The following is a 23,236-nucleotide window of genomic DNA, read 5'->3' as shown; positions in this document are numbered from 1 at the left end:
TTATTATAGTCATATTTTTTTTCCTTCATTGTATCTAACTTTATTTTTTTGTATACACATAGGGTTTTTTCTTCTAAAAAAATTTGGGATACAACTTCTTCTAATAGATCAAAATATACCCTAAATCTAGCACAGGGCTTTGTTCTAGTCTACAGCCTGAGCAAATTCTCTCCACATTCTTTTTCTTTATTCTGCCAACCAACTTATCTTATCAACTCTTTTTTTAGAAATTAAAAAAATTTTTTTTTCATCTTTATGTCATATTCCACCCTTTCTTCGTGTTTAGCCTTATATATGTTTTTCATTCTTTAAAATTTGGGGAGGTATTTTCTTCTAAGACACCAAAATACTCCCAAAATTAAGTGGATGACCCTGTTCTATTCACCAGTCTAATTATATATTTTCTTTTTTATGTTTTTTCTTTATCTTTTTTTTCTTTTTAAAATTTTTTTTCTGAACTTGTTTTTAACCCCTTTCTTCCCTCCACAATTTGGGATCTATTCTGATTTGGTAAAAGCACATTTTCCTGGGGTCTTTGTCACCCTTTTAGTATTTTATTCACTCCTTCATATGTTCTTATCTGGATAAAATGACAAGGTGGAAAAACTCACCACAAAAAAAAAAAAAAAAGATCAAGAGGGAGTACCAAAGGCTAGGGACCTAATCAATATGGATATTGGTAATATGTCAGATCTAGAGTTCAGAATGATGATTCTCAGGCTCAAAAAAGGCATGGAAGATATAAGAGAAACCTGTCTGGAGAAATAAAAGCCATTTCTGGAGAAATAAAAGAACTAAAATCTAACCAAGTTGAAATTTTTAAAAAAGCTATTAATGAGGTGCAATAAAAAATGGCGGCTCTTACTGCTAGGATAAATGAAGCAGAAGAGAGATTTAATGGTATAGAAGACCAAATGACAGAGATTAAAGAAGCTGAGCAAAGGAGAGACAAACAACTACTGGACCACGAGGGTAGAATTTGAGAGATAAATGATACTATAAGATCAATTGGGATTCCAGAAGAAGAAGAAAGAGAGAGGGGATCAGAGGGTATATTGGAGAGAATTATTGTAGAGAATTTCCCTAATATGGCAAAGGGAACAAGCATCAAAATCCAAGAAGAGCAGAGAAACCCCCTTAAAATCAATTAGAATAGGTCCACACCCAATCATCTGATAGTAAAATTTACAAGTCTTACTGACAAAGAGAAAATCCTGAAAGCAGCCTGGGAAAAGAAGTCTGTAACATACAATGGTAAAAATATTAGATTGGCATCAGACTTATCCACAGAGACCTGGCAGGCTAGAAAAAACTGGCATGATATATTCAGAGCAATAAATGAGAAAAACATGCAGCCAAGAATACTATATCCAGCTAGGCTATCATTGAAAATAGAAGAAGAGATAAAAAGCTTCTAGGACAAACAAAAACTAAAGAAATTTGCAAACACCAAACCAGCTCTACAGGAAATATTGAAAGGGGTTCTCTAAGCAAATAGAGCCTAAAAGTGGTAGATCAGAAAGGAACAATATACAGTAATAGTCACCTTATAGGCAATAAAATGGCACTAAATTCATATCTCTCAATAGTTACCCTGAATGTTAATGGGCTAAATGCCCCAGTCAAAAGACACAGGGTATCAGAATAGATAAAAAAACAAAACCCATCTATATGTTGCCTACAAGAAACTCATTTTACACCTGAAGACACCTCCAAATTTAAAGTGAGGGGGTGGAAAACAATTTACCATGCTAATGGGCATCAGAAGAAAGCTGGGGTGGCAATCCTTGTATCAGATCAATTAGATTTTAAGCCAAAGGCTATAATAAGAGATGAAGAAGGACACTATAGCATACTCAAAGGGTCTGTGAAGCAAGAAAATCTAACAACTTTAAATATCTATGCGCCTAACATGGGAACAGCCAACTATATAAACAAATTAATAACAAAATCAAAGAAACGCTCGACAAAGAAATTATCAAAAATAATACAATAATAGTAGCGGACTTTAACACTTCCCTCACTGAAATGGACAGATCATCCAAGCAAAAGATCAACAAGGAAATAAAGGCCTTAAATGACACACTGGACCAGATGGACATCACAGATATATTCAGAACATTCCATCCCAAAGCAACAGAATACATATTCTTCTCGAGTGCACATGGAACATTCTCCAGAATAGATCACATCCTGGGTCATAAATCAGGTCTCAACCAGTATCAAAGCTTGAGATCTTTCCCTGCTTTTTCCAGACCACAATGCTCTGAAGCTAGAACTCAATCACAAGAGGAAATTTGGAAAGAACCCAAATGTATGGAGACTAAAGAGCATCCTTCTAAAGAACGAATGGGCCAACCAGGAAATTAAAGAAGAATTGAAAAAATTCATGGAAACAAATGATAATGAAAGCAAAATGGTTCAAAATCTGTAGGACACAGAAAAGGCAGTCTTGAGAGGAATATCTATAGCTATACAAAACTTTCTCAAGAAACAAGAAAGGTCTCAAAGACACAGCCTAACCCTACACTTAAAGGAGCTGGAGAAAGAACAAGAAATAAAGCCTAAACCCAGCAAGAGAAGAGAAATAGTAAAGATGGGAGCAGAAATCAATGAATCAGAAACCAAAAAACAATAGAAAAATCAATGAAACTAGGAGCTGGTTCTTTGAAAAAATAAGATTGATAAACTCCTGGCCAGACTTATCAAAAAGAAAAGAGAAAGGACCCAAATCAATAAAATCATGAACGAAAGAGGAGAGATCACAACCAACACTAAAGAAATACAAACATATAAGAACATATTCTGAACAACTATATACCAGCAAATTTGACATTCGGGAAGAAATGGATGCATTCCTAGAGACATATAAACTACCACAACTGAACCAGGAAGATATAGAAAACCTGAACAGACCCATAATCAGTAAGGAGATTGAAGCAGTCATCAAAAATCTCCCAACAAAGAGCCCAGGGCCAGACGGCTTCCCAGGGGAATTCTACCAAACATTTAAAGAAGAATTAATTCCTATTCTCCTGAAACTGTTCCAAAAAATAGAAATGGAAGGAAAACTTCCAAACTCATTTTATGAGGCCAGCATTACCTTGATCCCCAAAACCAGACATGGATCCCATCAAAAAGGAGAATTATAGACCAATATCCCTGATGAACACAGGTGCGAAAATTCTCACCAAAATACTAGCCAACAGGATCCAACAGTACATTAAAATGATTATTCACAAAGACAAAATGGAATTTATTCCAGGGCTGCAAGGTTGGTTCAACATCTGCAAATCAATCAATGTGATACAATACATTAATAAAAGAAAGAACAAGAACCATATGATACTCTCAATAGATGCTGAAAAACATTTGACAAGGTACAGCATCCTTTTCTGATTAAAACTCTTCAAAGTGTAGGGATAGAGGGTACATACCTCAATATCATCAAAGCCATCTATGAAAAACCCACTGTGAATATCATTCTTACTGGAGAAAAACAGAACTTTTCCGCTAAGGTCAGGAACACATCAGGGATGTCCATTATCGCCACTGTTATTCAACATAGTACTAGAAATCTTAGTCTCAGCAATCAGACAACAAAAAGAAATTAAAGGCATCCAAATCGGCAAAGAAGAAGTCAAACTCTCACTCTTTGCAGATGATATGATACTATATGTGGAAAACCCAAAAGACTCCACTCCGAATGCTAGAACTTGTATAGGAATTCAGTAAAGTGTCAGGATATAAAATCAATGCACAGAAATCAGTTGCATTTCTTTACACCAACAACAAGACAGAAAAAAGAGAAATTAATGAAACCATAAAATACCTAGGAATAAACCTAAACAAAGAGGCTAAGAATCTATACTCAGAAAACTATAAAGTACTCATGAAAGAAACTGAGGAAGACACAAAGAAATGGAAAAATGTCCCATGTTCATGAACTGGAAGAAAAAATATTGTGAAAATGTCTATGCTACCTAAAGCAATCTACACATTTAATTCAATCCCTATCAAAATCCCATCCATTTTTTTTAAAGAAAGGACCAAATAATCCTAAAATTTATATGGAACCAGAAAAGACCTTGGATAGCCAGAGGAATATTAAGAAAGAAAGCCAAAGTTGGTGGCATCGCAATTCCAGACTTCAAGTTCTATTACAAAGTTGTCATCATCAAGACAGTATGGTACTGGCACAAAAACAGACACATAGATCAATGGAACAGAATACAAAGCCCAGAAATAGACCCTCAACTCCATGGTCAACTAATCTTCGACAAAGCAGGAAAGAATGTCCAATGGGAAAAATTCAACCAATGGTGCAGAAAACATGCAGAAAGCATGCAGAAAAATGAAACTGGACCATTTCCTTAACACCACACATGAAAATAGACTCAAAATGGATGAAGGACATCAATGTGAAAAAGGAATCCATCAAAATCCTTGAGGAGAACACAGGCAGCAACCTCTTCAACCTCAGCCACTGCAACTTCTTCCTAGGAACATCGCCAAAGGCAAGGGAAGCAAGGGCAAAAATGAACTATTGGGACCTTATCAAGATCAAAAGCTTTTGCACAGCAGAGGAAATAGTCAACAAAAGCAAAAGACAACCAACAGAATGGGAGAAGATATTTGCAAATGACATAGCAGATAAAGGGCTAGTATCCAAAATCTATAAAGGACTTATCAAACTCAACACCCAAAGAACAAATAATCCAATTAAGAAATGGGCAAAAGACATGAACAGACACTTCTGCAAAGATATCCAAATGGCCAACAGACACAGAAAAAGTGCTCCACATCACTCGGCATCAGGGAAATACAAATCAAAACCATAATGAGATACCACCTCACACCAGTCAGAATGGCTAAAATTAACAAGTCAGGAAATGACAGATGTTGGCAAGGATGCGGAGAAAGGGGAACCCTCCTCCACTGTTGGTGGGAATGCAAGCTGGTCCAACCACTCTGGAAAACAGCATGGAGGTTCCTTAAAAAGTTGAAAATAGACCTACCCTATAATCCAGCAATTGCATTCCTGGGTATTTATCCTAACGATACAAATGTAGTGATCTGAAGGGGCACATGCACCCGAATGTTTATACAGCAATGTCCACAATAGCCAAACTCTGGAAAGAACCTAGATGCCTATCAAGAGGTGAACGGATAAAGAAGAGGTGGTATATTTATATACAATGGAATACTATGCAGTCATCAAAAGAAATGAAATCTTGCTATTTGCGACAACGTGGATGGAACTAGAGGGTATTATTCTTAGCGAAATAAGTCAATTGGAGAAAGACAACTATCATATGATCTCCTTGATACGAAGAAGTGGAGATGCAACGTGAGGAGTTTTGGGGGTAGGAAAAGAATAAATGAAACAAGATGGGATCGGGAGGGAGCAAACCATATGAGACTATCTCACAAAACAAACTGAGGGTTGCTGGGTAGGTGGGGGGAGGGAGAGGGTGGTGGAGTTATGGACATTGGGGAAGGTATGTGCTATGGTAGTGCTATGAAGTGTGTAAACCTGGTGATTCACAGACCTGTACCCCTGGAGCTAATAATACATTATATGTTTATTAAAAAATTTAAAAAAGTATTTAAAAAATAATTTAAAAAACCACTCTAAAATATTTGAGCTGGCACACTAAATTCAAAAACTCAAATATATTTACCTAGATAATATATTACTGCTAAATAAAGATTATTCTGTTCTTGTTTGTCCTGAACCCTTAGTTTCTATTCCTTCATTTGTTTCTCCAGGAAAATGTCAACATAAATTAGCAAGATCTTATACGTTGTTTTGGTTTATAAATTATCCTTTTCTGAGAAAGCCCTTACAATTTGTAATATTAATCTGTGAGGATAAAGGCTGCTGGGATTAAAGTAAGACAGGGTAATCTATGGTCCACAGACCCAGTCTGGTGTATGACCAGTATAGTCTGCAAATAAGGATGGTTCTGTATTTTTTAATAGTTGAAAAAAAATAATATTTTGTGACAAATGAAATTATATGAGGTTTAAATTTCAGGATTCATGAGTAAGGTTTTATTGGAAAATCACCATGCTCATAAATTTATATTCTTCCTATATTGGCTTTTGCATTACAGTGGCAGAGTTTAGTACCATTGAGTACCTGTGACATCGTAGTTCACATGGTCTATAAAGCCTAAAACATTTACTACCTGTTTCTTTATAATAAGGTTTTCTAGTCCTTAAAGTAGAACTTAAAGTGAATAGGTGTCATCAAAAGGCATCCAATTCAAATGAAATTATTACAGGATCTTTACACCAGAGAAGTGAGAGGCAACTCTAAGATTAGAAAAGCAGAATGTTGCTACCAACACCAGAACAGGATGAATGAATTAAAAACTATTAGATTCTATAAACAAGTGCTATTCAGCAGGAGCTACATAACAGAAGGGTGAGCAGTTTCACAGGAACAAGAAGAAATAGTTCTAAGACATTGTTCCAAGCAGGGTCAGTATGTAGAGATACTAAAAAATTTCACTGCCACCATCCAATCATCCATATTTGCTGAATATACTCAAAAGCATGGAAGCAAAGAAGCCCAGGGAATGTATATAGTTCCCTGTGTGATAGACCAGAGGAGAGGATTAGTGTGAAGTGGATATGAGAACATTTAGGTGATTGCTCCAAAGTGAAAATATAAAGAAATATTAGAAGATGTAGAAATAAGAGAAAAATTAAATAAGATAAAATAAATTAGATGATGAGTCAACATGCTTTAACAAAGCTCCAGAGAGAAAAGGGAAGCAAATGATTAAATGTAATATAGTAAAATTTCTCAGATCAGAAATAAATAGCATCCAGATTGAAAGGCCTTCAGTACAACTGGCATACTGGATGATAAAAACAACACCATGTAAGGATAAAAAGATTTAAATGTTTCTATAGAGAAAACAAACAAAACACACACCAACGCATGAGAATAAGAATAGCATTAAATTTGGGTTGGCAAGAACAAGCGCCTTATGAAAGGCGGCAAAAAGGGAGCCAAGAAGAAAGTGGTTGATCCATTTTCTAAGAAAGATTGGTATGATGTGAAAGCACCAGCTATGTTCAATATAAGAAATATTGGAAAAACATTAGTCACAAGAACCCAAGGAACCAAAATCGCATCAGATGGCCTCAAGGGTCGTGTTTTTGAAGTGAGTCTTGCTGATCTGCAGAATGATGAAGTTGCATTTAGAAAATTCAAGCTAATTACTGAGGATGTTCAGGGCAAAAACTGCCTGACCAATTTTCATGGCATGGATCTTACCCAGGACAAAATGTACTCCATGGTCAAAAAGTGGCAGACCATGATTGAAGCTCATGTTGATGTCAAGACTACTGATGGTTATTTGCTTCCTCTGTTTTGTGTTGGTTTTACTAAAAAATGCAATAATCAGATTTGGAAGACCTCTTATGCTCAGCATCAACAGGTCCGCCAAATTCGGAAAAAGATGATGGAGATCATGACCCGAGAGGTTCAGACAAATGACTTGAAAGAAGTGGTCAATAAATTGATTCCAGACAGCATTGGAAAAGATATAGAAAAAGCTTGTCAGTCTATTTATCCACTCCATGATGTCTTTGTTAGAAAAGTAAAAATGCTGAAGAAGCCCAAGTTTGAACTGGGAAAGCTCATGGAGCTTCATGGTGAAGGTAGTAGTTCTGGAAAAGCTACTGGGGATGAGACCTGTGCTAAAGTGGAACGAGCTGATGGATATGAGCCACCAGTCCAAGAATCTGTTTAAAATTCAGACATTCAATGGTGACAAAAATCTTATTTGTGATGTTTAAAAAAAAAAAGAATAGCATTAAATTTCTAAAGAAATGTTAAAAGACAAAAGAAAAAACCTTTAAAATTCCAAGGTAAAATTATTTTAAAAGTAAAATTAACCAAACAATCTTTGAAATAATTAAATATATTTTCAGTCATGTCACTCTCAAACAATTTAATACACATCTATTTTTAAAGTAAATTATAGAGGCATATAGACTCCCAAAATGAGTAAGCCAGTCATGAAAAAAAGAATACACATGTCCCCCAAAAAACACAATAGGAGGAGTGCCTGGGTGGCTCAGTGGGTTAAAGCTTCTGCCTTCAGCTCAGGTCATGATCTCAGGGTCCTGGGATCAAGCCCCGCATCAGGCTCTCTGCTCAGCGGGGAGCCTGCTTTCCCCTCTCTCTGCCTGCCTCTTGGCCTACTTGTGATCTGTGTCTGTCAAATAAATAAATAAAATCTTTAAAAATAAAACACAGTAGGAAATTTGTAAACACCTATGCAAAAAGTTTAATAGAGATTGGGGAATAAATATATGTCCCTAGGGTTAAAAGGAGGATTTTTTGAAACATGTAGAGAAGTAAAGAAAATTCTTAATTTTATTAGAAAATTTGGGCAAAAGCAATATGATACAATTACAAATTTGGGAAGAAGCAAAAGTTATGCAATGAAGACAATTTTAGTTCATTATTTGGCCCGTCAGAGAATAAAACCAAATTCTAATAAGTTACATAATTACAGAGGAAGAATGGAAAAAGTGGCATGTAAGTATGATGAGCTATTAGGGTCTTAAATTCTGATTTTAATGATAAGAAGTCAATAGATGTCTAAATTTGAAAATGCAAGAAATTTCATGGAGATATTATTTAGAAATATGGAGTAAAAAATGAATAAACTATTCCTACAGATATAAACAGGATAATTTTCACAGACATAATTTTGAACAAATAAATGGCAGACATAAGCATACACACTGCATTATTTAATTTACATAAAGTTCAAAAAGAGGCCAAACTAACCAAGGATGTGAAGTGTCAGGAAAGTGGTTTTCTTTGGTATGGATAGTAAGTGGAATGAGATATATGATTCACAGTGGTCTTCTGAAATGCATTTTATTTCTTTGTCTCTGTGATGTTCATGTCTACATATTGACTTAGTCAAAATTAATTGTCCAATATATTTATGATTTTTTGCATGTTCTCTATATAGGATATACTCCAGTAAAACTTTTATTTATAAGGAAATGAAAGTGAAAGTATAAGCCAGGAAGAACAATTTTAAAAAATAAGAAAAATAGTTCAAGGAGTGTAGTTTATGTAAGGGGGATTCAGTTTTTTTTTTCCAATAATAGTCCTGTAAAACCACTTATATTTATGATAAGTGAATGTGTATTTCTTGGTAACATATAAATTTTAAATGAAAAACTGGAGCTATATGATTCAACATATGTGCATCTTTTTAAAAGCTGTTCAAAATAATACTGAAATGATGCATAAATAAGAACAATGCAGAACAATGATGGTTAATGGATACATTCATTTGTAAAAATTGCATAAAGTACACATAAAATGGAAGCACAAATTCATGATTTTTGCTCTTTAATTTAAAGTAGACATGCTCGTTTTTCTATGGCTTTACATCCTTAGAAAATCTGATATAAATGTTTGTCATTTTGCCTACTTGGTTAATAAGTATATTAATGTATGTTACACTTTTGCTTTATGTTATAATTTATAATTAAATAAACTTTCTGAGATTAAAATAATTCTGTCCCAACAAAATAATAAACACACATATAGAGGAAAATGTCAGGTTAATATTCACTACTTTTATTTTATACTATTTAGCTATGTAAAATAATATTAAATACAATATAAAGTTTAGAAAAAATAGTAAAGAAGGATAAAAATTACATACCATAGCAATAACTGCATCATAGCTTTTATTGCATATTGTGCCAGGAAATGTTGCTCCCAAATATGCAGGATGTTTCCTGTAACTACATCATTATAGTATAGCCTTATTTATTGCCATGCTTATTCAGAACAATTTACTAGCTTACTTTTAAATTAAATCTCCCATATATTTAAAATGATTTTTCAAAAAAAACCAATTTTTGATCTGGATATTATCTAATATACTTTACAAAATGGTCTAATCATTAAAAACTATAATTTATTTTTTTAGTTAAAGATTGATTTATTTATTTGAGGGTGGAGAGGAGCTGAGGGAGAGGGAGAAGAAGGGAATCTCAAGCAGAGTCCTCTCTGAGTGCATTGTGGGGCCTCCATATCACAGCCCTGAGATAATGACAAGAGCTGAATCCTAAGTTGGACACTTAACCAACTGAGCCACGCAGGCACCCCTAAAATTCATTTTAATTCCAATTTTCTCTCCTCACCTAACTCCTAGACTTGATAAAATTTTACTATCTTGAATTTTCCTCAGTTTTCCCTTACTGCATGCATTCTTTTGGTTACTAAAAGTTAAACAAAGGGGTTTTTAACTTGTGTAATAAGAAGTCTTGCCTATCTAAAATGTAAGCATTTTCTTAAATTATTACCAAAAATATCTTTTTTAGTCAAAGAGTAGACAAAAAATTATTAGCATATTATAGGTCATAGTAAATGAATAGTGACAATTTTGACATTATGAAAAAGCTAAAGCTTAAATGCATTCTATAATATAGTTAACATCATGAAAGTTTATGAAAGGCAAATCTTACATAAGTTATATTCCAAAATATATTTTTATATAATTTATTTAAGTTATTTTATTTTTATCATATTCTCAACTATACTATTGCACTCATGGTAACAGCTATGTTTATTTAAAATTTTCAGAGGGGCCTACAGAAAGTTGAAGAATAAATGCATTAAATTATCAAATTATTGAAATTATTTAATATCTCTTTTTTAATGTAGAACATTGTGCTTACATTAGTAAGAATGTTATGTCATGGGGCCGTAGGATAAGATAGTCCCGTTTCCATGTGAAAAGTCTTTGTAATAAATCACCAGCATCCCCGTTGGTAGAAATTTTGTTTTTATCTGACCACAATTCCAAGGAGGACAGCATCACAGTCAATTTGAACTGGGTAAACATCTAAAATAAGATTTATGGCATACTTGTTCAAATAACATTAGTCATTCGTTCAAAATTACATAAAAATAAAGAATAAGTTCAGTTTATTATTTTGGATATTAATAATTGAAGATTTTTAAGTCATTACTTTGTCATCATAGAAATAAGTTTCAGTGATTTTTCATAAAACTATAAATGTAAAAAACTTAAGACTTACAGTGTTGACAAGGCCAATAATTTGGATAATTTTCTGTGTTACAGCCATCACTTCTGATCCCATATAATCATACTGAAAAACAATTTTAAGTGATTAAAAAAATGTGAGTGAGTGATAGCAATTTTTTATGGTGTGTAGATCTTGCTTACACCAGGTAGGTAAACCATGGCATTTGTCAGACAATATAAAGCATACTAATATAAAGATAATAACATTTATAATAAACATTAAAAATCATAGGTTTCTGAAATAGATTCTCAATTGCTGATGTTTTAAAGACATTCTCAAACAGAAACAATTGAAATCAAGAAGTCCTAAAATAACTTCACAGATTCCTCCTCAGTATAATGGGAATTTTTTTTTTTTTTTTTAGCCAGACACAGAGAAAATAACAGTCATTTTTTATGACACAGAGGGAATCACCAAACTCCTGTCACATGGTTGGTTAAAAAAAATCAGATAAATAAATAAATATTTAAAAGTCAAAATGCTTAAATATTTCTACAGAACAAAACCCAGAAAACACAGTTATAATTTTTTTTAAAATTTTTAAAATTTATTTATTTGACAGAGAGAGATCACAAGTAGACAGAGAGGCAGGCAGAGAGAGAGAGAGGGAAGCAGGCTCGCCGCTGAGCAGAGAGCCGGATGTGGGACTCGATCCCAGGACCCTGAGATCATGACCTGAGTTGAAGCCAGCGGCTTAACCCACTGAGCCACCCAGGCGCCCCATCAGTTATAAAATTCTAAAAATTATGTGGCATAAGAATTTTAAAACTTTTGATAAATAAGATGAAATTATGTAAAAGCAAGGAGAAAAAAAGTCCATTGAAACTGGTAAATTCTTGAGAGGACTTAAGTTCTTTTTTCTTAAGATTTTATTTATTTGTCAGAGAGAGTGAAAGAGAGAGAACACAAGCAAGGGGAGCTGCAGGCAGAGGAAGAAGCAGGCTTCCCACTGAGCAAGGAGCCCAATGCAGGACTCCAACCCAGGATCCTGGAATCATGACCTGAGCCAAAGGCAGATACTTAACCAACTGAGCCACCCAGGTGAGAGGACATAAATTCTTACTTATTTGGGAACTTAATTAACACACATTCTTTGGAGTCATATTTTGGAAAATGATTAATACTTTTGCAAAAGTTGTAATTTTTTTAATTGAAAAATTAGAATCCTAGCAAATCTTAGAAATCTGTATAGTTTCCTCAAAATTATGATAGTTAAGGAAATGAATTACTTGTTATAATTGTTGATAATAGAAGTAATGGAAAATTAATTATATATTTCCATTGGATGAATAAGAAGGTAAATATAGTCAAAATGTTTTCCTTATAGTCGAAGCAACAGTCCATTATACAGTTGTTATATACATGAAAGAGATCCCCATAAAACACACAAATAGAAAAATCCTTATATTCAAGACCATCAGAGTAGAAGTATAATTTCATATACTAAATGTCATGACTCTTTGGAAGATATCACTAGCTCCAAAGGTTTATTTCACAAGGTAAAAATTCTCAATATATAGGGAAGACGTAGTGATGCTTAAACAGTAGGAAATAATACACATCACCAAAATATGGAAAACAAAATGGACACAATTAAAATGAGAATTTAAGAAACCCAACAATACTAGTTCCAGATATTAAGATAATTCTTTTAGTAACTGATACAATGAAAGGGGAATGTAATAAATATAGAAGGTCTGAACAATGCAGTTAAAATATTTAACTCATTAATATAGAAAGAGTACTACATCTAACAAGGGCAGAATGTAATAAACCCTTTCCAAATGCATGTGGACCATTTACAAAATTGGCCATCTACTGGGTCATAAGAGAAGTCAACATAAATTTCCAAGATTTTATGTCAGATTATGCTCTTTTACCAACATGGGGGGGGGACTAGATATGAGCAACTAAAATATAACCTGAAAATCTCCAAATATTATTAATCTAACCAGTACAATTCTAATTTACCCAAGGGTCACAGACACACACACACACACACACACACACACACACACACACACACACATGAAAATGATTTAGAAAAACTGAAATGATGATACAAATCAGACTTATCAAAACTTGAGTTGCTAAAAACAAACAAAAGTCCTTGTATTAGACTGTTACTCATTGATTAGAAATATATTTTTAACCATGTATATACTAGAAAATTTAAAAAATGCATAAAATCAGTGATCTTCAAATGAAAGAAACTAAAAGGGATGAAATAACAAAGAAAAGATAAGAAAGCAATAAAATGTTAGATCTTCCTGGTGGATAGACCCTTTAAGAATGATGTAGTGTCCTTCTTTATCTCTGACTACAGTCTTTAGTTTAAAATCTAATTTATCTGATATGAGAATCACTACCCCAGCTTTCTTTTGAGGTTTATTGGCATGAAAGTCTGGATGTATCCTTCACTTTCAGTCTGGATGTATCCTTAAGTTCAAAATGGGTCTCTTGTAGACAACATATGGACAGTTTCTGTCATTTTATCCAATCTGCAATCCTGTGCCATTTTATGGGAGTGTTTAGGCCACTCACGTTGAGAGTGATTATTGAAAGATAAGTTTTTACTGACATTGTGTTGACTGTGAAGTCCTTGTTTCTATAAAGGGTCTCTGTAAATTTCTGTCCAATGATATTGTTTTTTTTTCTCTTTTATAGAACCCCCCCCCCCTTAATATTTCTTGTAGTGCTGGCTTGGTGGTCACATACTATTTTAAATCTTGCCGGTCATGGAAGCTCTTTATCTCTCCATCCATTTTGAATTTCAGCCTTGCTGGATAAAGTATTCTTGACTGCATGTTCTTCTCATTTAGTGCCCTGAACATGTCTTGCCAGCCCTTTCTGGCTTGCCAGATTTCTGTGGACAGATCTGACATTATTCTGATGGACCTTCCTCTGTATGCAAGGAATCTCTTCCTCAGGGCTGCTCTCAAAAGCTCTTGTCTAAAATTATGATTTGACAGTCTTCAATCAAGTGCCTTGAGGTCTTTCTAGATTCATTCATCATGGGGGTGTTATTTCTACCTCTAGGACATGAATGCTTGTTCTATTCCCCAGATTGGGAAAATTTTCATGGAGAATTTGTTCAATTGTATACTCTAGTCTTCTTTCTTTCTCCTCACCCTCAGGGATCCCAATAATTCTGATATTGGAACATTTCTTGGCATCATTTAATTTCCATAATTCTGTTTTCATGGCTTCTAAGCTGTTTGTTCCAGGCCTCCTCCTGATCCTTTTCCTGTACCAGTTTGTAAATATTTATGCCCCCAATATGGGAGCAACCAACTACATAAGACAACTGTTAACCAAGAAAAGGAGTCATATTGATATGAATACATTACTTTCAGGGGATTTTAACACACAACTCTCAGTAATAGATCATCCAAGCATGAAATCAATAAGGAAATAAGAACACTGAATGACACATTGGACCAGATGGACCTCATAGATATATACAGAACATTCCACCCTAAAACAATAGAATATTCATTTTTCTCAAGCACACATAGAACTTTCTCCAGAATAGACCACATACAGGTCACAAAAAGGACTCAACTGATACCAAAAGATTGAGATTATTCCCTGCATATTCTCAGACCACAATGCTTTGAAACTGGAACTCAATCACAAGAAAAAAGTTTGGAAGGAATACAAACACTTGGAAGCTAAAGACCGTCCTACTCAAGAATGTTTGGATCAATCAGGAAATCAAAGAGGAACTTTAAAAATTCATGGAAACCAATGAGAATGAAAACATATCAGCCCCAAACCTATGGGATACAGCAAAGGCGGGAAATATATAGCCATTCAAGCCTTCCTCAAAAAAAAAAATTGAAAAATTCTAAATACAGCAGCTCTCTATAGACCTCCAAGAACTAGAGAAACAACAACAAATTAAGCCAACCCCACACACAAGAATCTAATCAAGATTAGAGCAGAGATGAATAAGATACAGTAGAACATATCAACGAAACGAGAAGCTGTTTTTTTGAAAGAATCAGTAAGATTGAAAAACCACTGGTCAAACAAACAAACAAACAAAAAAGATATATATAGAGAGAAGACACAAATTAATAAAATTATGAATGAAAAGGGAGAGATCACAACACCAAGGAAATAGAAACAATCATCAGAAATTATTATCAACAGTTATATGCCAATAAGTTAAGCAACCTAGATGAAATAGATGCATTCCTGAAAACTATAAAGTTCCAAAACTGAATCAGGAAGAAATTGACAACCTGAATAGACCAATATCCAGTAACAAGATTTAAGCAGTGATCAAAAACCTCCCCAAAAACAAAGCTCAGGACCTGACGGATTCCCTGGGGAAATCTACCAAACATTCAAAGGAGAAATAATACCTATTCTCCTGAAGCTGTTTCAAAACATTGAAACAGAAAGAAAACTTTCAGACTCTTTCTACGACATCAGCATTACCCTGATCCCCAAACCAGGCAAAGACCCCACCAAAAAGGAGAATTTCAGACCAATATCCCTGATGAATATGGATGCCAAGATTCTCAACAAGATCTGAGCTAATAGGATCCAGCTGTACATTAAAAGGATTATACATCATGACCAGCTGGGATTTATCCATGGGATGCAATGTGGTTCAACATTCGCAAATCAATCAATGTGATAGAACAAATCAATAAAAGAAGAGAGAAGAACCACATGGTCCTCTCAACTGATGCAGAAAAAGAATTTGACAAAATACAGCATCCTGTTCCTGATTAAAATGTTTCAAAGTATAGGGATAGAGGGAACATTCCTCAACTTCATAAAATCTATCTATGAAAAACCCACAGTGAATATCATCCTTAATGGGAAAAAGCTGACAGCCTTCCCTCTGAGATCGGGGACACAGGATGCTCACTCTCACCACTCTTGTTCATCATAGTATTAGAGGTCCTAGCAACAGCAATTAGGCAACAAAGAGAAATAAAAGGTATTCAGATTGGCAAAGAAGAAGTTAAACTCTCTCTCTTCGCAGATGACATGATACTTCATGTGGAAAGCCCAAAAGACTCCCCCCCCCCCAAACTACTAGAACTCATTCAGTAATCAGTAATGTGGCACTGTATAAAATCAATGTACAGAAATCAGTTGCTTTCTTACACACGAACATTGAAAATACAGAAAGGGAAATGAGAGAATCGATTCCATTTACTATAGCACCAAGAACTGTAAGATACCTGGGAATAAACCTAACCAAAAAGGTAAAGGATCTGTATTCAGGTAACTATGGAACACTTGTGAAAGAAATTGAAGAAGACATAAAAAGACAGAAAAGCATTCCATGCTCATGGATCAGAAGAATAAACACTGTTAAAATGTCTATACTGCCCAGAAGAAATCTATACTTTCAATGCCATCCTGATCAAAATTCCACCAGCATTTTACAAAGTGCTGAAACAATCCTAAAATGTGCATGGAACCAGGAAAGACCATGAATTACTAAGGAAATGTTGAAAAAGAAAAACAAAACTGGGGACATCACGTTGCCGGATTTCAAGCTTTACTACAAAGCTGTGATCACTAAGACAGCATGGCACTGGCACAAAACAGAAACATAGACCAATGGAACAGAGTTGAGAGTCCAGATATGGTCAACTAATCTTTGACAAAGCAGAAAAAAATATCCAGTGGGAAAAAAAGATAGCCTCTTCAATAAATGGTACTGGGAAAATTGGACAGCTATGAATGGAAGAATGAAACTCGACCATTCTCTTACACCATACACATATATAAACTCAAAATGGATAAAAGACCTCAACGTGAGGCAGGAATACATCAGAATCCTAGAGGAGAACATAGGCAGTAACTGCTTTGACATTAGCCACAGCAACTTCTTTCAAGATACGTCTACAAAGGCAAAGGAAACAAAAGTGAAAATGAACTTTTGGGACTTCATCAAGATCAAAAGCTTCTGCACAGCAAAGGAAACAGTCAACAAAACAAAGAGGCAACCCACAGAATGGGAGAAAATATTTGCAAGTGAAACTATAGACAAAGGGCTGATATCCAAGATCTATAAAGAACTCCTCAAACTCAAAACACAGAACAGATAATGATGTCAAAAAAATGCACAGAAGACATGAACAGACACTTCTCCAATGAAGACATACAAATGGCTAATGGACACATGAAAATATGTTCATCATCATTAGCAGTCAGGGAGATTCAAATGAAAACCACATTGAGATACCACCTTACATCAGTTAGAATGGCCGAAATTAACAAGACAGTAAACAACATGTTGGAGAAGATGTGGAGAGAGGAGAATCCTCTTGCACTGTTGGGGGATGCAATTTGGTAAAGCCACTTTGGAAAACAGTGTGGAGATTCTTTAGGAAATTAAAAATGGAGCTTCCCTATGACCCTGCAATTGCACTACTGGGTATTTAGCCCCAAAGATACAGATATAGTTAAAAGAAGGGCCATCTCTACCCCAATGTTCATAGTAGCAATGGTCACAGTCACCAAACTGTGGAAAAAAGCCAAGATGCCCTTCAGTGGATGAATGAATAAAGAAGATATGGTCCATATATACAATGGAGTATTATGCCTCCAGCAGAAAGGTTGAATATCCAACTTTTGTATCAACATGGGTGGGACTGGAAGAGATTATGCTGAGTGAAATAAGTCAAGCGGAGAGAATCAGTTTTCATAATGGTTGCACTTACTTGTGGAGCATAATGAATAACACAGAAGACATTTGGAGATGGAGAGAAGTGAGTTGGGGGAAATTGGAGGGAGAGACAACCATGAGAGACTGTGGACTCTGAGAAACAAACAGGGTTTTGGAGGGAGGGGTTGGGGGTGGGGTGAGCCTGGTGGCGGGTATTATGGAGGGCACATATTACATTGAGCACTAGGTGTGGCACATAAACAATGAATTTTGGATCACTGAAAAGGAAATTTAAAAAAAGCAATAAGTTAGGAAATAAACATAAAAGTCAAGTAATAAAAATAAAGATTCTTTGAAAAGATGAGTATAATTGATACCCCTATAAGTACTATCAAGAAAATTGGGAGATGATATAAATTACCAATATCAAGCATAATGAGGCCAAAATACACATCCTACAAGATAATAAAAGGCTAATAATGGGCTATTAAAATGTTTTTGCCAAAATATTTTTATTATGTTATGTTAGTCACTATATAGTACATCATTAGTTTTTGATGTAGTATTCCACGATTCATTGTTTGTGTTTAAAACCCAGTGTCCATGCAAGACAGTATGACAATATTTTTAATTTTTTTTTAACTTCTGTAAGTTTCAAGTTTTGGTTTAAATTCTAGTTTGTTAACATACTCTGTAATATTTGTTTCAAGAGTAGAATTTAGTGATTCATCTCTTACATATAGCAGCCAGTGCTCATCATAGTTAAGTTTCCTTCTTAATATCTAACCCCAATATAGCCCATCCCCCCATGCATCAATCTTCAGTTTGTTCTCTAAAGTTAATAGTCTCTTACAGTTTGCCACCAATGGTGTGAGAGTTTTGCCCTTTCTCCACTTCTTCACCAATACCTGTTGCTTCCTGTGTTGTTAATTTTAGCCATTCTGACAGGTGTGAGATGATATCATAATTTTGATTTCTATTTCTCTGGTAAAGAGAGATGTTTAGCATCTTTTTATCTGTTTGTTAGCCATCTGCATATCTTCTTTGGGAAGATGTCTATTCATGTCTTCTGACCATTTCATAACTAGATTATTTGGTTTTAGGTTGTTGAGTTTGATAAATTTTTACATATTTTGGATACTAACTTTTCATCAGATATGTCACTTGAAAATATCTTCTTCCATTCCATAGGTTGCCTTTCAGTTTTGTTTAATGTTTCTTTCATTACACAGAAGTTTTTATCTTGTTGAAGTCCAAATGGTTAATTTTTGCTTTTGTTTCCCTTACCTCCAGAGGTGTGTCCGGTAAAAAGTTGCTACAGCCAATGTCAAAGAGGTTGTTGTCTGTGTTCCCCTCTATGATTTTGATGGTTTCCTGTCTCACATTTGGGTCTTTAACAAATTCTGAATTTATTTTTATGGGTGATGCAGAAAGTGGTCCAGTCTCATTCTTTTGAGTTTTGCTATCCAGTTTGCCCAACACGATTTGTTGAAGAGACTATCATTTTTTTTTTATTTTCAGTGTAACAGTATTCATTGTTTTTGCACCACACCCAGTGCTCCATGCAGTATGTGCCCTCCCTATTACCCACCACCTGGTTCCTCAACCTCCCACCCCCCCGCCCTTTCAAAACCCTCTGGTTGTTTTTCAGAGTCCATAGCCTCTCATGGTTCATCTCCCCTTCCAGTTTCCCTCAACTCCCTTCTCCTCTCCATCTCCCCATGTCCTCCATGTTCTTTGTTATGCTCCACAAATAAGTGAGAACATATGATACTTGACACTCTCTGCTTGACTTATTTCGCTCAGCAAAATCTCTTCCAGTCCCGTCCATGTTGCTACAAAAGTTGAGTATTCATCCTTTCTGATGGAGGCATAATACTCCATCGTGTATATGGACCACATCTTCCTTATCCATTCGTCCATTGAAGGGCATCTTGGTTCTTTCTACAGTTTGGTGACCGTGGCCATTGCTGCTATAAACATTGGGGTACAGATGGCTCTTCTTTTCACTACATCTGTATCTTTGGGATAAATACCCAGCAGTGCAATTGAAGGGTCATAGGGAAGCTCTATTTTTAATTTCTTGAGGAATCTCCACACTCTTCCCCAGAGTGGCTGCACCAACTTGCATTCCCACCGACAGTGTAAGAGGGTTTCCCTTTCTCCACAACCTCTCCAACACACGTTGTTTCCTGTCTTGCTAATTTTGGCCATTCTAACTGGTGTAAGTTGATATCTCAATGAGGTTTTAATTTGAATCTCCCTGATGGCTAGTGATGATGAGCATTTTTTCATGTGTCTGATAGCCATTTGTATGTCCTCATTGGAGAAGTGTCTGTTCATATCTTCTGCCCATTTTTTGATACAATTATCTGTTTTGTGTGTGTTGAGTTTGAGGAGTTCTTTATAGATCCTGGATAACAACCTTTTGTCTGTACTGTCATTTGCAAATATCTTCTCCCATTCCGTGGGTTGCCTTTTTGTTTTGTTGACTGTTTCCTTTGCTGTGCAGAAGCTTTTGATCTTGATGAAGTCCCAAAAGTTCATTTTCGCTTTTGTTTCCTTGGCCTTTGGAGACATATCTTGAAAGAAGTTGCTGTGCCTGACATCGAAGAGGTTACTGCCTATGTTCTCCTCTAGGATTCTGATGGATTCCTGTCTCATGTTGAGGTCTCTTATCCATTTCGAGTTTATCTTTGTATATGGTGTAAGAGAATGGTCGAATTTCATTCTTCTACATATAGCTGTCCAGTTTTCCCAGCACAATTTATTGAACAGACTGTCTTTTTTCCATTGTATATTTTTTCCTGTTTTGTTGAAGATTATTTCACCATAGAGTTGAGGGTCCATATCTGGGCTCTCCACTCTGTTCCACTGGTCTATGTGTCTGTTTTTAATGCCAGTACCACGCTGTCTTGGTGATCACAGCTTTGTAGTAAAGCTTGAATTCGGGTAACGTGATGCCGCCAGTTTTGTTTTGTTTTTCAACATTTCCTTAGCAATTCGGGGTTTCTTCTGATTCCATACAAATTTTAGGATTATTTGCTCCAGCTCTTTGAAAAATACCGGTGGAATTTTTATTGGAATGACATTAAAAGTATAGATTGTTCTAGGCAGTATAGACATTTTAACAATGTTTATTCTTCTGATCCAAGAGCATGGAATGGTCTTCCATCTTTTTGTGTCTTCTTCAATTTCTTTCATGAGTGTTCTGTAGTTCCTGGAGTACAGGTCCTTTACCTCTTTGGTTAGGTTTATTTCCAGGTATCTTATGGTTCTTGGTACTATAGTAAATGGAATCAATTCTCTAATTTCCCTTTCTGTATTTTCATTGTTAGTGTATAAGAAAGCCACTGATTTCTGTACATTGACTTTGTATCCTGCCATGTTACCGAATTGCTGTATGAGTTCTAGTAGTTTGGGGGTAGAGTCTTTGGGGTTTTCCATATAAAGAATCATGTCATCTGCGAAGAGAGAGAGTTTGACTCCTTCCTTGCCAATTTGGATACCTTTTATTTCTCTTTGTTGTCTGATTGTCATTGCTAGGACTTCTAATACTATGTTGAACAAGAGTGGTGAGAGTGGGCATCCTTGTCGTGTTCCTGATCTCAATGGGAAGGCTACAAGCTTTTTCCCATTGAGGATATTTGCTGTGGGTCTTTCATAGATAGATTTTATGAAGTTCAGGAATGTTCCCTCTATCCCTCTACTTTGAAGCATTTTAATCAGGAACGGATGCTGGATTTTGTCCAATGCTTTTTCTGCATCAATTGAGAGGACCATGTGGTTCTTCTCTCTTCTCTTATTGATTTGTTCTATCACATTGATTGATTTGCGAATGTTGAACCATTATTGTAAGCCAGGGATGAATCCCACCTGGTCATGGTGGATAATCTTTTTAATGTGCTGCTGGATCCTGTTTGCTAGGATCTTGTTGAGAATCTTAGCATCCATATCCATCAGTGATATTGGTCTGAAATTCTCCTTTTTGGTAGGGTCTTTGCCTGGTTTGGGGATCAAGGTAATGCTGGCTTCATAAAAAGGGTCTGGAAGTTTTCCTTCTGCTTCAATTTTTTGGAACAGCTTCAGGAGAATTGGTGTTATTTCTTCTTTGAAAGTTTGGTAGAATTCCCCAGGGAATCTGTCAGGTCCTGGGCTCTTGTTTTTTGGGAGATTTTTTTTTTTTTTTTTTTTTTTTTAAAGATTTATTTATTTGACAGATAGAGATTACAAGTAGGCAGAGAGGCAGGCAGAGAGAGAGAGAGAGGAGGAAGCAGGCTCCCAGCCAAGCAGAGAGCCCGATGCGAGGCTCGATCCCAGGACCCTGGGATCACGACCTGAGCCGAAGGCAGAGGCTTTAACCCGCTGAGCCACCCAGGCGCCCCTTTGGGAGATTTTTGATCACTGCTTCAATCTCATTACTAGATATCAGTCTATTCAGGTTGTCAATTTCTTCCTGGTTCAATTTTGGGAGTTTATAATTTTCCAGGAATGCATCCATTTCATCTAGGTTGCTTAGCTTATTGGCATATAACTATTGGTAATAATTTCTGATGATTGTTTCTATTTCCTTGGTGTTAGTTGTGATCTCTCCCTTTTCATTCATAATTTTATTAATTGGTCTTTCTCTCTTTTCTTTTGGATTAGTGTGGCCAATGGTTTATCGATCTTATTAATTCTTTCAAAAAACCAGCTTCTAGTTTCATTGAAACGTTCTACTGTATCTCTGGTTCCTACCTCATTGATCTCTGTTCTAATCTTATTTCCCTTCTTGTATGTGGAGTTGGTTTGATTTGTTGTTGATTCTCCAGTTCTTTAAGGTGTAGAGACAGCTGGTGTATTCTGGATTTTTTAATTTTTTTGGAGGGAGGCTTGGATGGCTATGTATTTCCCCCTTAGAACCGCCTTTGCTGTATCCCATAGGTTTTGGACCAAAGTGTCTTCATTCTCATTGGTTTCCATGAATTATTTAAGTTCTTCTTTGATCTCCTGGTTGATCCAAGCATTCTTAAGCAAGGTGGTCTTTAGCTTCCAGATGTTTGAGTTCCTTCTGAACTTTTCCTTGTGATTGAGTTCCAGTTTCAAAACATTGTGATCTGAGAATATGCAGGGAATAATGTCAGTCTTTTGGTATCAGTTGAGTCCTGCTTTGTGACCCAGTATGTGGTGTATTCTGGAGAAGATTCCATGTGCACTTGAGAAGAATGAGTATTCTGTTGTTTTAGGGTGGAATGTTCTGTACATGTCTATGAGGTCCATCTGGTCCAATGTTTCATTCAATGTTCTTATTTCTTTATTAATTTTCTGCTTTGATGATCTCTCTGTTACTGAGAGAGGCGTATTAAGATCTCCTACTATTAATGTATTCATGTCAATATGACTCTTTATCTTGATTAATAGTTTTCTTATGTAATTGACTGCTCCCTTATTGGGGGCATAGATATTTACAATTGTTAGATCATCTTGGTGGATAGTCCCTTT

At 35.5% G+C, this 23,236-nt stretch overlaps 2 protein-coding genes across 2 annotated transcripts in view; one reads left to right on the top strand and one right to left on the bottom strand.

Annotated features, from left to right (window-relative positions):
* ADAM18 (ADAM metallopeptidase domain 18) overlaps positions 1-23,236 on the bottom strand; it is a 175,872-nt gene that overhangs the window by 110,729 nt on the left and 41,907 nt on the right. The window contains exons 8-10 of the mRNA XM_045997442.1: positions 11,104-11,175; positions 10,741-10,907; positions 9,720-9,801 (exon numbers count right to left, since the gene is read on the bottom strand). Coding sequence (XP_045853398.1) covers positions 9,720-9,801; positions 10,741-10,907; positions 11,104-11,175 — 321 coding nt within the window. The remainder of the gene's footprint in view (positions 1-9,719; positions 9,802-10,740; positions 10,908-11,103; positions 11,176-23,236) is intronic.
* Positions 6,984-7,797, top strand: LOC123937350 (40S ribosomal protein S3a-like; the record flags this gene model as incomplete). The annotated part of the gene is made up of 1 exon (XM_045998137.1): positions 6,984-7,797. A coding segment is annotated over one exon (789 nt), but the record flags the coding sequence as incomplete, so codon positions are not given.

This window comes from Meles meles, chromosome 2 (assembly GCF_922984935.1).
Source record: "Meles meles chromosome 2, mMelMel3.1 paternal haplotype, whole genome shotgun sequence".
NCBI classification, from domain to species: Eukaryota; Metazoa; Chordata; class Mammalia; order Carnivora; family Mustelidae; genus Meles; species Meles meles.
Note: the sequence above shows the minus strand (reverse complement) of the source record. Positions and strands in the feature narration are given on the sequence as shown.